This window comes from Mustela lutreola, chromosome 17 (assembly GCF_030435805.1).
Source record: "Mustela lutreola isolate mMusLut2 chromosome 17, mMusLut2.pri, whole genome shotgun sequence".
Taxonomy (NCBI): domain Eukaryota; kingdom Metazoa; phylum Chordata; class Mammalia; order Carnivora; family Mustelidae; genus Mustela; species Mustela lutreola.
In genome coordinates this window covers 42,146,239-42,159,918 of record NC_081306.1, presented here as the reverse complement: position 1 = coordinate 42,159,918, position 13,680 = coordinate 42,146,239, and the positions used below count along the sequence as shown (strand labels likewise).

Here is a 13,680-nt window from a genome sequence, read left to right as displayed (position 1 = left end):
AGGCATCTCACACGCTTCTCACGCGACCCCCCGAAGTATTCCTGTACACGGAGGGGTGAGCACTGGACTCCCGCCCAATCTGCTTGCACCCGAGCCAATCCACCTGCTCCACGGGCCTCCTGGTGCCTTAGGCTGTGCTGCCAGTTCTGCCGGGAACGCGGGGCGGACAACAGAGCCACCAGCCACTGACCGACTTGAGGCTGACTTCGCAGTGACCTGTACCCATCACCCCCTCATGCTCAAGGCAGGTTTTCTCACCAAGGGACCCCAAAGAGGAAATAACCTCTTGGGTAGATAAACTGGCTTACAGTGTTTAATTGGTAACTGTTAAAAAAAAAAAAAAAAAGCTCACTTTTAATTTTTAAACTTTTTCTAGTTAAAGTCTTATTGTAACTTAACAGTGGGTGATTCTAGAATGATTAAACATCCGAGTTGATTATTTGAGCTTTATAATTTGGCTAGGTACAGGAGTGGCCTTTTAGAAATGAAGTCTGTGCTGCCTAAATGAAAATTCACCAGATACTTCTCTGGGGGGCATTTCTCCAGGGTATCAGAGAGGACAGATGAATAATTTCCTACCCCTACAAAGAAAGGTATTAAGCAAAAACGTTGGGAGAGGAAAGTCACATGCCGTAGAGTTTACCCTTTAAAGTACACAGTTCAGTGGTGTCGGACATATTCACAGAGTTGTGTAACCGTCACCACTACTCAATTCTAGAACATTCTCTCCACACCAGAAACAAAACCCTGTAAGCATTAGGACTCGCTCCCTTCCCCTGGCAACCTCTTGTCTACTTTCCGTCTCTATGGATCTATCTGCCTGTTCTTGACATTTTGTATAAATAGAATCATGTGGCATTTTCCATCTGGGTCCTTCTACTTAGCATAATGCTCTCAAAGTTCAACCACGCCGGAGAAGGTATCAGTGCTTCCCTCCTTTTTATAGCTGAATAATACTCCTTTGTATGGACACACCGCATCTCCTTTAGGAGTTCACCTGTCGATGGTCACTCGGGGTGCTTTTCCTCTTGCGCTATTTTGAATGATGCCGCTATGAACATTCGTGGGCAAGTTTTTGTGTGGAACCGTTTTCAGTTCTTTTGGATATATACCTAGGGGTGGAAACGCCAGGTCACAGGGTAACGCTATGTTTAACATTTTGAAGTATCACCAAAGGAAGGCGTTTCTTAAATTCTTTTTTTTTTTTTAATTCTGCACAAAAAAAATGAAACTGAAGCATCAAATACAGTGTTGTTAGTTGCCTGTCTGAGAAATGAATCTTGCAGAGCAATTTGCATTTTTAAGAATTCTGTTTTGTAAAGAAAAGATTCCTAAATAAATGTTATAAATATGGTAGGATTTTTTATGTTACAATTGTCGTCAAGTGTCCACGGAACGCCAAGTGCATAGCTGGACACAGAGGCCTTGCCCTTCGGAAGTGGAACTGTACTAACACTGCTGGTCCCCAGGCCCCCAACACGAGCTCTGTGCTGGGGGTAGGGGTGTCTAGCTGGTGTCCAGCCTGCACCTCCCAGTCTTCCAGACTTGCAGGCCGCCTCCCCCATCACAGCCCTCCCTGAAAGGCCCAAGTCCCGAGAGGCACGTCTGGTGTGCCCTCCTCTGTGAAAGTCACAGTGTGTCAGTGGGCACCGTGGGTCTCCGAAGAACGCACTCCCACGTCCTACAAGATATACAGGAATTTACGCGGCTGTTTCCAATCTTTTGTGTGCACTGCTTTTAGAGTCTTAGGAGGACAGAAGCCAAAAAACAAAAAGGTGGTTAAAATATGAAACAGCGGTCAACTGGAGAGTGCGGCCGGCCTCCGGAGTCTGTGCATTTGTAGGAAAAGAAGGGTGGAAAATTCGCTCGCTGCTCAATGCAAACATTGCCGGTCGTTGCTGACAGCGTCAAAGCACAGTGAGATGGTCACAAAGGCACAGGGAGTCACATGTGAGCCCGGGGACCGCTCCCCCATCCCGACTCCACGCTGCTGTGGCAACACCAGCCTTGCCCGGGGCCCCTGCGGCTGCCCCCAGCCTCCCGCGGAGTCCCGGCCACATGGGCTCAAGGCAGCCCGTGCAGGACGTGTCCATCCGAGCTGCAGCTTGAAGTGACTCTCTTTTTCCAGGCTGAGTCACTCCTTGCAGTGGCTATATAAAGGCTTAGAGGCAGTGACCGAATGCATCTGGGCCCGGGCCACGGCTATATATTACTGCCCGCCCCCCCGCCGACTCCTCCTCTCACAGGGAGTGCACAAGGACTCCCGAAGCCGCCAGTGTCGTCCTACACCCTCCCCCACAAGCACCCCCAGCTCACTGGCAACAGGGGCGTGGGGGGTCCTGCATGGGACAGCCACCGTGATCAGCGCCATGCTCTCTTTTCTTATTCCCACAGTCCCTCCTGATCAATACAGAGATGACCTTGGCTTTCCTGAAGAAGGTCCTACCCCCACCCCCACCCCAGCCTGGGGCCCCACCTGGCAGAGGTGTGAAGGGACCCACAGGCCTAGCTCCATCTGCCGATGGCACGAAGGTTTCTTTCCGAGTCATACCTCGACATGACCCTGTACTTTGTACAACAGCTTCCCAAGAATGTCAAATTCAGAAGAGCACTCTAGCCTGGGACACCAGGGGCAAGCTAAGACCGTGCCACTCAGGACAAGGATGCCGGCGAGCAGGCAGTCAGGTCAGCCGCAAAGAGAACGTCCCGGTCACGGAGCCGGGTGTGCGGGCTGGCAGCAGGCCCAGGGCCGTCTTCCAGCATAGACCGTGGCACACGGGCAAGGGGCGGTGGGTCCTGGCCAGGACCCCAGGCGGCCGGGCCCATGATGGTCAGGGCTGTGCCAAGCTCTGTCGGGACAATGGGGGCAAGACGGGCCCAGCACGTGGGCAAGAGGGATGCGGAAACCACGACCGGGAATGCGAACGCGCTGGGCCAGGTGTCGTGACGACTAAACGCTCTGGGCAGCCAGAGCTGTCGAGGCACAAGGACGTCGGGGCACAAAGGACCCCCGAGAACCACCGAACGGCGGCTCAGATGATGTGGCCCCTTTGACAGGAAGCATAAATCGAATCCAGTCAAGTCGGGCAGACACGTGCCTAAGAGGGACTCTGGGGCAGCAGCTGGACACACGGACAGGACACACAGGCGGGCCCTGAGTATGGTTTCATGACGAAAGCCGTGCACCCCGGTCTTTGCTTCCCCTCTTCTCCTGCCCCTCCCGCCCATGCAAAGGAAGAGTCTTCCCTTTGAAAAGAGCTGGAAAAGAACAAACAAGAGCCCGTGCTCTTTGTGGAAGCAAATGTGACCCTGAGGACCGTTCTTCTGCGAGCCAACCATCCTGTTCCAACGGTGCGGCCGGTGGGCTGGGCCTGTGGTCCCTGGCGAGTGCCCCAGGACCCCACCGCAGGGGCCTGCGCTGCCCTCCGCCCCGGCGCCCCAAGGGTCAGGACACCAACTGAGGGCCCACAGCACCAGGGCTCAAGTCACAGCTCGGCCGAGTGCTGGGGGACAAGTGTGCGCTCTCGGAAGGTTCCAGTTGTACCTTTCCTAGCACTTCTCAGGCCAGGTAAGGATGTTGTGCTTGCTAGGGAGGAAGATAAGGAGCTGTTCAAGAGTACCGGCAGGACTGTGTGCTCGGGGGGAACCAGCTGGCACATGGAAGGTGTTCAAGAAATATCTGTAAAATGATGACCTATTACCACAAAACAACCCTGGAAATATTTCAGGCTAAAACCACCTGCATTTGATGTGTTGTTTTAAAGTCCCCCGAGCTAGCTTTAAAGAGCAGAAACCTCCAGAGGGTATGTTCCAAGTTCACAGCAGCAATATACAGTCCTGGATTCTAGATGCCAGGCTTGTGCGAAGCCCTCCACGCGCTCACGCGCGAAGACACATACACAAATCCACACCACTCACATACAAACACCACAGACACACACACACACACAGGGACACACACACGCACGCACGCGCACACACACACAGACACGCACACGCACACAGGGCAACCTGGCGAGCTGGGCCCCCTCATCACACTTTGGAGAGGTGGCAAAACTGAGACTTTGGGAGGCTCAGAAGTCTGCCAGAGCCACCAGGCGGTAAGTCACCTGAGGTAATCTGTATGGAAAGTGACAGAACCTAGAAATGCCCCCATCTTTTATGTTCAACTCTCAATTATTAATTCGACAGGGAATGGATGCTTTGTTGCAAAGTTAAAATTAAAAACCATTTTTCTTTGAAAGGGACTCTTTTTCTGAATCAAAGCAACATATAAAACGTTATTTTTGAAGTAACTGCGACGTTCTTCATGTTGACTTACAATCCGGGAGTTAAAAAGACGTCGCAGTAACGTCAACCGACTGTGAATGTCTTCATTTAATGACAGAAGATGGACACTTTAAAAAAAAAGTCCTTCACGTGAGAAACCTTCGAGGCTCTGGCCAGCGGGACGCCTGCTCCTCAGTGCTCTGGTGTCTGTGCCTGGAAGGACTAGGAGGCCGTCCGCGGAGCCCACCTGCGGAGCCCAGCCTGCCCTCTGCACTTGAGCTTTTCCAGCTGCCCTTGGGGCAGGGCCAGGCGGGAAAATACAACCTCGGGAAAATACAACCTCCCCGTCGGGAGACAACCCTACTCACATCACCTCTGCCTCTTCTCCGGTGCCTGACCTGCACGCCGGCCCCACTAGCTGTTCACAGACACTCGGAGCGCACTTTCTGCTTCCCCAGAGCAGAGACAGACCGTAGCCTTCTCGTCAGCCGGCGGCACAGCCCTGGCCCCGGCCCTGCCACGCTGGCCACCCTGGAACAAGGGCCCGCTCCTTCTTCCCAGCTCTGGGAGGTATGAGGGTCCTGGTGTATGTCTACCCCGGGGAGATGCCTCTCCTGCCAACAAGCTGATTTTTATTTTATTATTATTATTATTTTTTACCCCTGAGAACAAAGCTCTAAGCAGCCTTCACTTTTACACGCCCAATCTCTGTAAGAGCTCCCTCGACTGCGTTAACTTGGTCAGGGGCGGAGCGGTCCCCCAGCGGAGAGCCACAGGAAGAACCGATGCTGGAGAAACAGCCGGGCCCCCGCACTGAGACCCAGACAGACAACAGAACAGCCCTTCTGGATTGCAGACCCCACACTCACCAGACCTGCCCCCCACACCCCTGCCCTCCGCGTACCCCAGAGGACCCCACTGTAGCTCCTTGCTCCGCGCCCCCCACCCCAGTCTGGCCTCCAGTGGCTTCCTCTCTGGAGCATTCTGGCTGGTTGGTGGCCTAAGTGAACCCGCCTTCTCCAGCCCAGCGTTCCCACAGGGACCCACCCAGATTTCAAGGACGGACCCGGGATGGGAAAATGCAAGGGGAGGCGGCACGGGGCCTGCAAGCAGCTTCGGCCTCCCCAGCTCCCCGGTAACTCCTGGGGCAGCGGGACTCTCCTCCCGCAGAAGCAGCCTGAGCGAGCACTAGCCTCGACCCACCGGCGAAGGCCAGGAGCAAGCAGGACCGCAACGTTCCGTCCCCTTCCAGGTGTGCTCTGAGCCTGCTTCTCCAAGGAAGACAGTGTCTCAAAACGTGCCCGGCAAAGAAACACCCCAAATGGCATTTACCACCCAAGCTGCTTCTTCCCTGAGCCTCTCCTATTTACTGGATCGGGGGAGAAAATGCCACAGTTCAGGGGGGGCTTCCTCAAGCTCTGGGAGCCGATCCCCGGTTTCCACGTCAGTGGAGGGGCTGTCCCCAGAATTTACCAGCTGGGCCCTCAGCGGCGGGATGGGCTCCAGCCCTGGGATCTGACAGGAGCCTGGGCCTCCGGAGGAACATCCAGGAACGCAATTCTCCACTCCTCCTCCTCCCACCACTTACCACAGGACGGGCCACATTTACTTATTGTCTGCTGCCTGGGAAGGATGACCTTGACCTTCTGCTTTACGCTTTCTATGGAGAGCCCTGGACTTACGGTCAGCAAGGGAAGGGGAGTAAGAACCCAGGAGAGCAGATGACAGCTCGTCACTGGAACGGTGTGAAGAGTGGCTGGAGAGACGAGGTGAAGGGGGTCGGCCAGGGGACACGGGGTCAAGGACCAGGAGGAGAGCTCGGGAAACCCCACAGCTGGACCCTCCTGGAAGGCCTGCTCTGAAAGGCCCTGACAGGAGGGCAGCGTCTGAAGGAAGGGGGTCCTGCTGCCTGGCTGCTCCGTGGGCTCCGGTCTTCACTCGAGACGAGGCGGACCATGGAGCGCATGGGAGCGACCATCCCCGCGTGGCCCCATCACTGTAGTGCGCACTTCTGCTTGGGTAACACGTGCCAGAGCCATGTTTAAGGGCAGGAGGGGGGGCAGGCGGTGGTCTGAATGTAAATCTCTTACGGGGACCTGCCCCAGGAGAGCCCCCTTGCTTCCTGCCTTCTCCCCCACATATTTATTCTGAAATAGAGGATTAGTTACTTATCCCCCAAAATGATTCACGACAACCCGCCCTCAAACAGCGAGTTACTCCGGCCCACCAGAAACGGGTCTGCTTCTGACAGTTCCCATTGTGCCTCGATTTCTCAAGAAGTACCGGGCACCTCAGCGGCAGCCTCCCCTCCTGACCTGCTCCGTGTCCCCCACAGAGGCATGTGGGTGGCTGCGGTCTGCTCTCACCTGAGCGGGGGGAGCGGCAGGCTGGGGTGAGGGCCCCACAGCACGAGAACCACCGCGGGCCAGACCGGCGGAAGCTCCCAGAACGCAATTCCCACGTCTGTTCAACTGTCTCTCAAACTTTCCTTGCTTTTCACGTCTTAAAAAGCCTCTGAGAGGGACCGAGGGAACGAGGGGCCTGGACAACAGATGGGAAGATGCTTCCCGAACCCCCCGAAACACTGCCTTTCCAACACGCACTTACAAGAGAGAGCAGAAAAAGTAGCTCGTGAGGAGCACGTCTGCAGCGCCCTTTAAAGCGTATTTCGGGAAACAAGCGTCTCACAGGCCCTACCCGACGAAATGTCTGGTCTGCAGGCAGCCTTCTCAGATACGTGTGGCCTGCAGATATCACACCGGGGAAGGGGCGCTCTGAGGACCCCCACACCCCATCCCACTACGCCCTCGTGCTCGGGGCTCCCGAGGACTCGGGGTGGCGTGCTTACAGACGTGGGCGAGGAGCGCGGGGGCTGGACGCCCAGATGGGCCACGCCGCTGGCCACGTGCCTGCCAACACCCAGCCAGGCCAGTGTCTGCCTCTGGAATGAGCTCGTGCTTTCTCCTGTCCAGAGAGCCCCAGGTCCCCACCCGCAGAGGGGCACACAGCCTGCTGGGGACACAATGCTTGCACCATGGCTCCCGCATACGGACGGGAATGAGGAGACCCCCGCGCCGAGACCGGGACGGTACTGTGGCCTCACCTCTGGAGTGTTCTTCTTGAACTCGCGGCTCTGCTCGATAAGTCGCTTTCTGGACTGTTCGCTTTCATCTTGCCGGTTCGCCAGTACTGTTGCGGTGGCATCGAGTTCCCTCTGCGGAGACACGAAAGGGAGGACCAGATCGTCACTGCGCTGCAAACCAGAGGAGACCACATCTGCCTTTGGCAGAACCCAGGAGGGGTCCCCCGTGGCTATGGGGAGTCTCGGCTCCCAGGCAGAGGGGCTGGAGGCGGCGGTGGGGAGGAAGTGGATACTGAGGCAGTTCCCCTCCAGTCCATGCACTGGTCCCAGAAAACCCGAATGGCTCAGCTCGGTGTGCCCTGTTTCCACGCACACGAACACCTACTTCCAGGACAGAACGCGCCGAAACGTTTTTCTCTGCTAAACCCTGCAATCTGTCTGTCTTCAACCGCGTGGGCTGGATCTTTGGTGGCGTATCACGTCCAGGACTATCCGAATTAACCTGCTACATGCTTTCAGGGGGACCTTTAAGAGCCTATTTCCAAGAATTGTGATTTGCGGTATGTGGTCAACTCTGAAAATGAGGCACCTGGAAACGGCGGTTTTCCTCCAACTATTTTCCTCGCACGGACACCCTGAGAGCTGCCAAGAGCAGGTCCCCTGGAAGGGGACCTCTGTCCACACGACAAAATGACACTCAAAGCAGAGACGACCTGTGCCCTGGCCTCGGGAATTCTGGGAGGAGCTGTCAGCAGGACCGGTTTCAAACAAGGCTGTGGCAGATGGGCCCAGAGTGGTGTCCTGGCTGACAGCAGGGGCACGAGGACATGCCGCCGTAGCCACCGAAAGGCCGCTTTTCTCACTGAGTGGACTTCGTGACTAAAGACACACACCGGCACATTCTGCTTAGGATACAGTGCGGCTGCTCCACGTGGCTTCTCTATGGTACGGCCCCTCCCCCGAGGCCCGGCAGAGCAAGGACCCAATGGCAGACCGAAAGGCGGGAGAAGTCAGAGACAGAGATCCCAGGAAGCATGTGCCTCTCCCCTCCACGCACCCTCCACCAAGCCCACCAAGTCCCGCCTGTTTCCCTTTGGGGCGGAAATAACCCCAGCAGGTCTGTAGGGCCTCCTGGTGGGCACTCCACTTGTGCCCGCCAGGGTGGGCCACTGCCAGACGAGACGACAGGGCGCTGGAGCCAACATCCAGCGTGCTGTCGACTGGGGAATGGCAGACAGTTTTAAGGGGGGGGCGTGCGCACACACACCCCCCCCCCCCACCACGCTCTCCCCTTTCGTGTTTCTGGCATTACAGCAAATCTTGGGCAAACAAGTCCAAAAGAATAACATGGGCTAGGATTCAAGAACAGATGTCAAAGCTACTGCAGAAAAGAGGGAAACACTGCACATTTTGATAGACCACATTTGAAACACATCCCAGTCGAGTGAAGGCAGGAAAAAAAGAGCAACCGAAACCCATGTGGCGCTGTGGGGACGGGGACGGGGAAGAGGGAGCAATCGCAGAGAAGCAGAAGGCTTTTCAAAAATATAAACAATCTGGTTAGGAGGAGGACTTCGGCGGCTATATTTAAGCGGCAGCAGCAGAAGTTATAAAAGGAGGCTTCAAGAAGCGGGGAGCAACGCCAATATTGAAACATGACAGAAAAAGTAGAGTTGATGTTTGGTTCCCATTGCCCGCAGATGCAGAAAACGTGGAGAAAAACAAAGAGCTCGGGACCGCTTTCAAGGAGGACCCTCCTTCCTGGGAGGGGGTGTCACCCAGTCTGCTGGAGCCACTGGACGCTGGGGTCACAGAGGTGACCGTGCGGCCCGGCCCTGACCGCCCCCCTCCCGACGACACCTTCCTATCCAGGGGGACCAGCGTGGGGACAGTGGGGGCAGTGCTGCAGGAGACATGGAAGAGCCCTGGAGTCCCTACATGTCCCTCTCCCTGGAGTCCAGCCCAGCCCAGTGCCAAGGAGCCTCACGGGCACATCTGTCAGAAAGGCCAACTCAGAAGGGCTGAGCCCGGGACAGGTCGCTTGGTGGGAGACAGCAAATCCACCTTCGTCGTGGAGCCACGGGGCCAGTGTGCCTGGGGTGACCTGCTGCTGGTAGTTGGGGACCCGCCACAGGCCTGCCACACTCCCTTCCCCACGCATGCAGACATATGCACGTCCACATGAGAAACCAACGGGGGGGCCCCAAATTTAATACCACGCCACCACCCGCCACCGTGGAAACAGATTGGCACAGCAAGGAAAGGTTGTGCTTGCCCGGTCGGACTTAGGGCTCACAATCTTTGACCGGGTCCCTCGCAAAACCTCCCCCGAGTCCTTATGAAGGACACTGAGGCTTTCTAAGGCTGTTGGGACAACACAGAGAAGAGACAGCTATTAAACACAAACCAAATACTGTTTTATTATCTACCCGGCCTGCCTATTCTCAAAGTGTCAAACGTAATGACACATTAACAAGGGAATTTAATGGGTTTAGGGGAGGTGGCGGTGGGGCCCTAAAATACAGAATCCTCAGTCCCTGAGTCACTTAAAAAAAAAAAAAAAGCATGGAGAGTCCCCTCATCTGAAAAGCACTAAAACCTCACAAAGGGGCGGGGGAAGCAAAAACTGGGAACCAACTGCAGTATCCAACAAGAGTGCACCCACATATCCACTCAAGGACCATTTGGCAATGGTTTAAAAAAAAAAAAAAAGCTCCATGCGCACTAGGAGACGGGATGATCTTCAAGACATATTTAAGCAAAAAGAGCAAAGTGCAAAACAATGCTTGTACTGTTTGAAAGGCTCTCTCTACATACCCTTGCATAAGCTCTGATTGTCTCCAGAAATATACAAAAGATACTTGTAACTGCTTGGCTCTGAGAAGGCTTTGGGTGGGGGGGGGGGGGAGGGGAGAGATGGACATGCCCTTCACCGGACGGCTGACCCTCAAAGAACACGGGTTTGACCTGCGCGGGGCCACTTAGGTAGGTGTGGGTTTGTTGTGACGCGACACCGTACATGTATTTTCTCTTCCTTTTCGTTTCCTTAATAACGTTTTCTTTTCTTTCGCTTATTTTATTGCAGAATACGGAATACGACACGTGACATACAAAATACGAGTTAATCGATCATTTAAGCTATGCTCAGGCTTCCACTCAATAGCAGGCTCTGAGTAGTTAAGTTTCAGGGGTGTCCAGAGTTATAACGTGGATTTCTGACCATGCGGGCGGTTGGCGCCCCAATCCTCAACGTTTAAGGGTCAACCGTATCTTTTGACTATTTTAGCCACGTGCATGTATTACATAATCAGAAAACCTGTACTATATGTTAATTTCTTAAATCCCGCTAATGTGAAAAAATACAGATTTACATACAGAAATATATTTTACATCATGCATCCCATACACGCAGGTTCGTGGTCCCTCCTTGTCCACCTGCCCAGGAGCAGAGGCCTGGAATAAATGACCTCTTGACTCACTCTGGTAATTCAAAAAGGCAGGCCAGCCCGTCCTTTGTCAAAACAACAGCTGTTTCTTGCACAACGCGCTGCACACTGGCCAGTCTCGGGGCTTAGGAACAAGGAGGAGGTGGCCAGTTGCAGAAAATACCACTCACCCGGGCCAGGACTTTCCTGGGGAAGGGCAGAGGAAGGCGTCCCCTCGAAATGATTAAGAAAGATTCTAAACATCTGACAGCCCCAGGTCCAAAGGGACGGGGAGGTGGCAGGGCTGGCGGCAAACCCGTGGGCTCTGGGCACATAGGTACTTCCAACAAGGCCGAAAGAGGTGGAAATCATCCTGGAAAAGTGTTTTACATGGACAGGCACCTGGATGCAGAAACTGCAATTTTTGTTCCAAGTCACCAAGTGGCAATTGGCGCCAAGAGGTGACGAGGTCCAGAGCAAGACCAGTGGCTTTGGAGCCAAGGCTGTGTGTGCACAGGCACAGTCCTTGCTGGGAGACGGCGGTCTGCCACAGAGCTGCGGATGCCTGCAATCCTGCCGGCCTCGCCGCTAAGAATTTCTGGGATGCTCTTCCTCTTTTTCGGACGGATCCTCCAAGGGCAAAGCTCCTAACGCTTTCACTTTCTCTCTGCTGGAACGCCAGCCTCTCAGCCAGTGTTAAAGATGTATTAGCCACAAAAATTACAAAGTGCCACTAATGGCCTATTTAAAAGAAAATTTTCCCAAAAATAAACGAGTCTTCGTAACGTCACTGATCAGTCTGAAACTGCTCACCTTTGGAGTATGTACGTCCCCTGTTTGTCTGTATTAAACCGGCGGGGACGGGGTACCCGCGGTACTTCTCTGAGGCTCCCCTTCTAATGCTCCCAGGCCAGGCCGGCCTCGGCCCCCTGCTCCCTCTGGGCTTCTCCCCCAGCACCCCTGGGCTAGAGCATGAAAAGTATTCTCTGGTTCTTATCTCTGACTTTCATTCCAAGGGTTAGTTCATCTGGTGTTTCCTTCAGGCTCACCTGACAAGCCGATCAAACAGCAAATCTTGAATATGAATTCCAAATGGCTTTCTCGGTAAAACTACGAGGACTCAAACAAAAAGGACAAGGCAACCCCTACCCCGGGGCTTTTTCTGCTTCCTTTCCAGCAACAGGGTCGGGGGACCAATGAAGCTGTTCTGGCTAGACAGGGCTGTAAGGAGCCCGAGCGACCACCGACCAGACTCCTTCCATCACGCCCCCTTGCCCAGACCCCAAACAGAACATCCGAAGACCCTTCAGACACTGGCCTCGGAGAAGCCTGGTTTGGAATCCAGGCTCCATGCCTGCTGTAACCTGTGTGGTTCTGGGTAAATGACGTTCCCTCTCTAGAAATAAAAATTAAGATAAGCCTGTTCAATTTGTGGCACGGGACGTGATCCATCAAGAGCACGTACTATCCTGTACTATCAGAGCCACATACTTGACCGCACACTTGACCTGGGTGGCCCGAACTTAGTCTGCCACCCAGGACGGAGGCTCCAGGGATGTACAGATGAATCAGAAGCTGACTCCGACCTCCAGGTGCCCATGGTCCAGCCAAGGAACCAGGCAGGCACAGAAGAGCAACAAGACAGAAGGGACCAGGCCCAAGGAACCAAAACAGAGCCGAGGTTTGGAAGAGAACATAACTTCCACCAAGAAAGCATTCCAAGTTTTCACGAAAGATGCCCATCTCGGCTGGGGCCCATGGGTGAGAGGGACTAGGTCCCCATTACCCTCTTTCTCCTCCCCTGGGGCTCACCGAGTCCCTGGCACAGCCAACGGCGTAGGTGCTGTCAGAGACCCAAGAACAGGGCTCAGAGGAACCAGGAGCCTGGGAGCCTGGTCAGCAACACCCCCCCCCCCCCGGGTAGGGGAGGGGGCAGAGACCCAAGAGGAACAGGCCAACATGGAAATACATGGGTTCAGATAGAAACGTAAAGGCCATTTCCCCAAACGTGTCCCCCAACAGTGACCAAGACACCCACCGCGAGTGGACAGGAAGGTGTGCACACATTTCCTGTACTTGCATATGCACGAGATGCCTCTGGAAGGCTCTATAGGTACAAGATGTGGGTACCACCCTCTATGCTGGGAGGAGACTGGACAAGCAGGCCAGTGGCCAGCAGGGAGATGCTCTCACCTTCTCCCCTTCATACCTTTGGAATTCTGAGCACCTAACTGTAATGCCGTCTGCTAAAAAGTACACCTTTATCTTTCCAAATCTCCCTTCTTTTCCCTGTAATGGGATGCAGGCTCTGATAGACGGATAAGGAAAAACTGACTGCCCCCCTTCCCAGAGCGCTGCTCCCCGCGGAGCTGCAGGAAGTGCATTTTGTTCTGTTGGTGGGTGTGTGCACTGACCAAGGGTGATATTTAAAGGAAAACCTTGCAGAACACCCAGAGTAAATGCTACAGCTCTCGCTTAATTTCAAGTTTAGATAGAAGACCAAGTCTGACCCGTTTCCCAAGTGCCCTCTGCAGACACCTGGCGCTCATCCATCGGTTTCCTGCTCACAATCTTTGATTCAAAGCGAGTGCCACCAGAGTCTGAGTGCCGGCTCCAGGATTCTGTGATGGGATGGCACGGAGGGGCCAGCAGTGAGCACTCGCTCAACAAAGATGCACTTGCCACAGAAGTCACACAGCCTTCAGCAGGGACCCTCTCCACGGAGGGGCAGTGGATGAACTGAACGGAGAAAAACAGCACAACGAAAGGCAGGAAGGCAGGGATCCTGGAGTCATACAGGCGGTCCAAGACTTAGGTGCTCAGCATTCCTCCGGGGCACCAATGACCACGGAGCTGGGGGAGCTGTACGTGTGCGGAGGACACACACACCCCCTCCAAGAGAGG

The 13,680-nt window shown here is 54.7% G+C and overlaps 1 protein-coding gene across 7 annotated transcripts in view; it reads right to left on the bottom strand.

Moving 5' to 3' along the window:
- The window catches only part of CUX1 (cut like homeobox 1), a 354,242-nt gene that overhangs the window by 270,209 nt on the left and 70,353 nt on the right, over nt 1–13,680 (bottom strand). For all 7 annotated transcript variants that reach the window (XM_059155149.1, XM_059155150.1, XM_059155147.1 and 4 more), the window contains exon 2: nt 7,373–7,483. In XM_059155149.1, the coding sequence (XP_059011132.1) occupies nt 7,373–7,483 (111 nt within the window). The remainder of the gene's footprint in view (nt 1–7,372; nt 7,484–13,680) is intronic.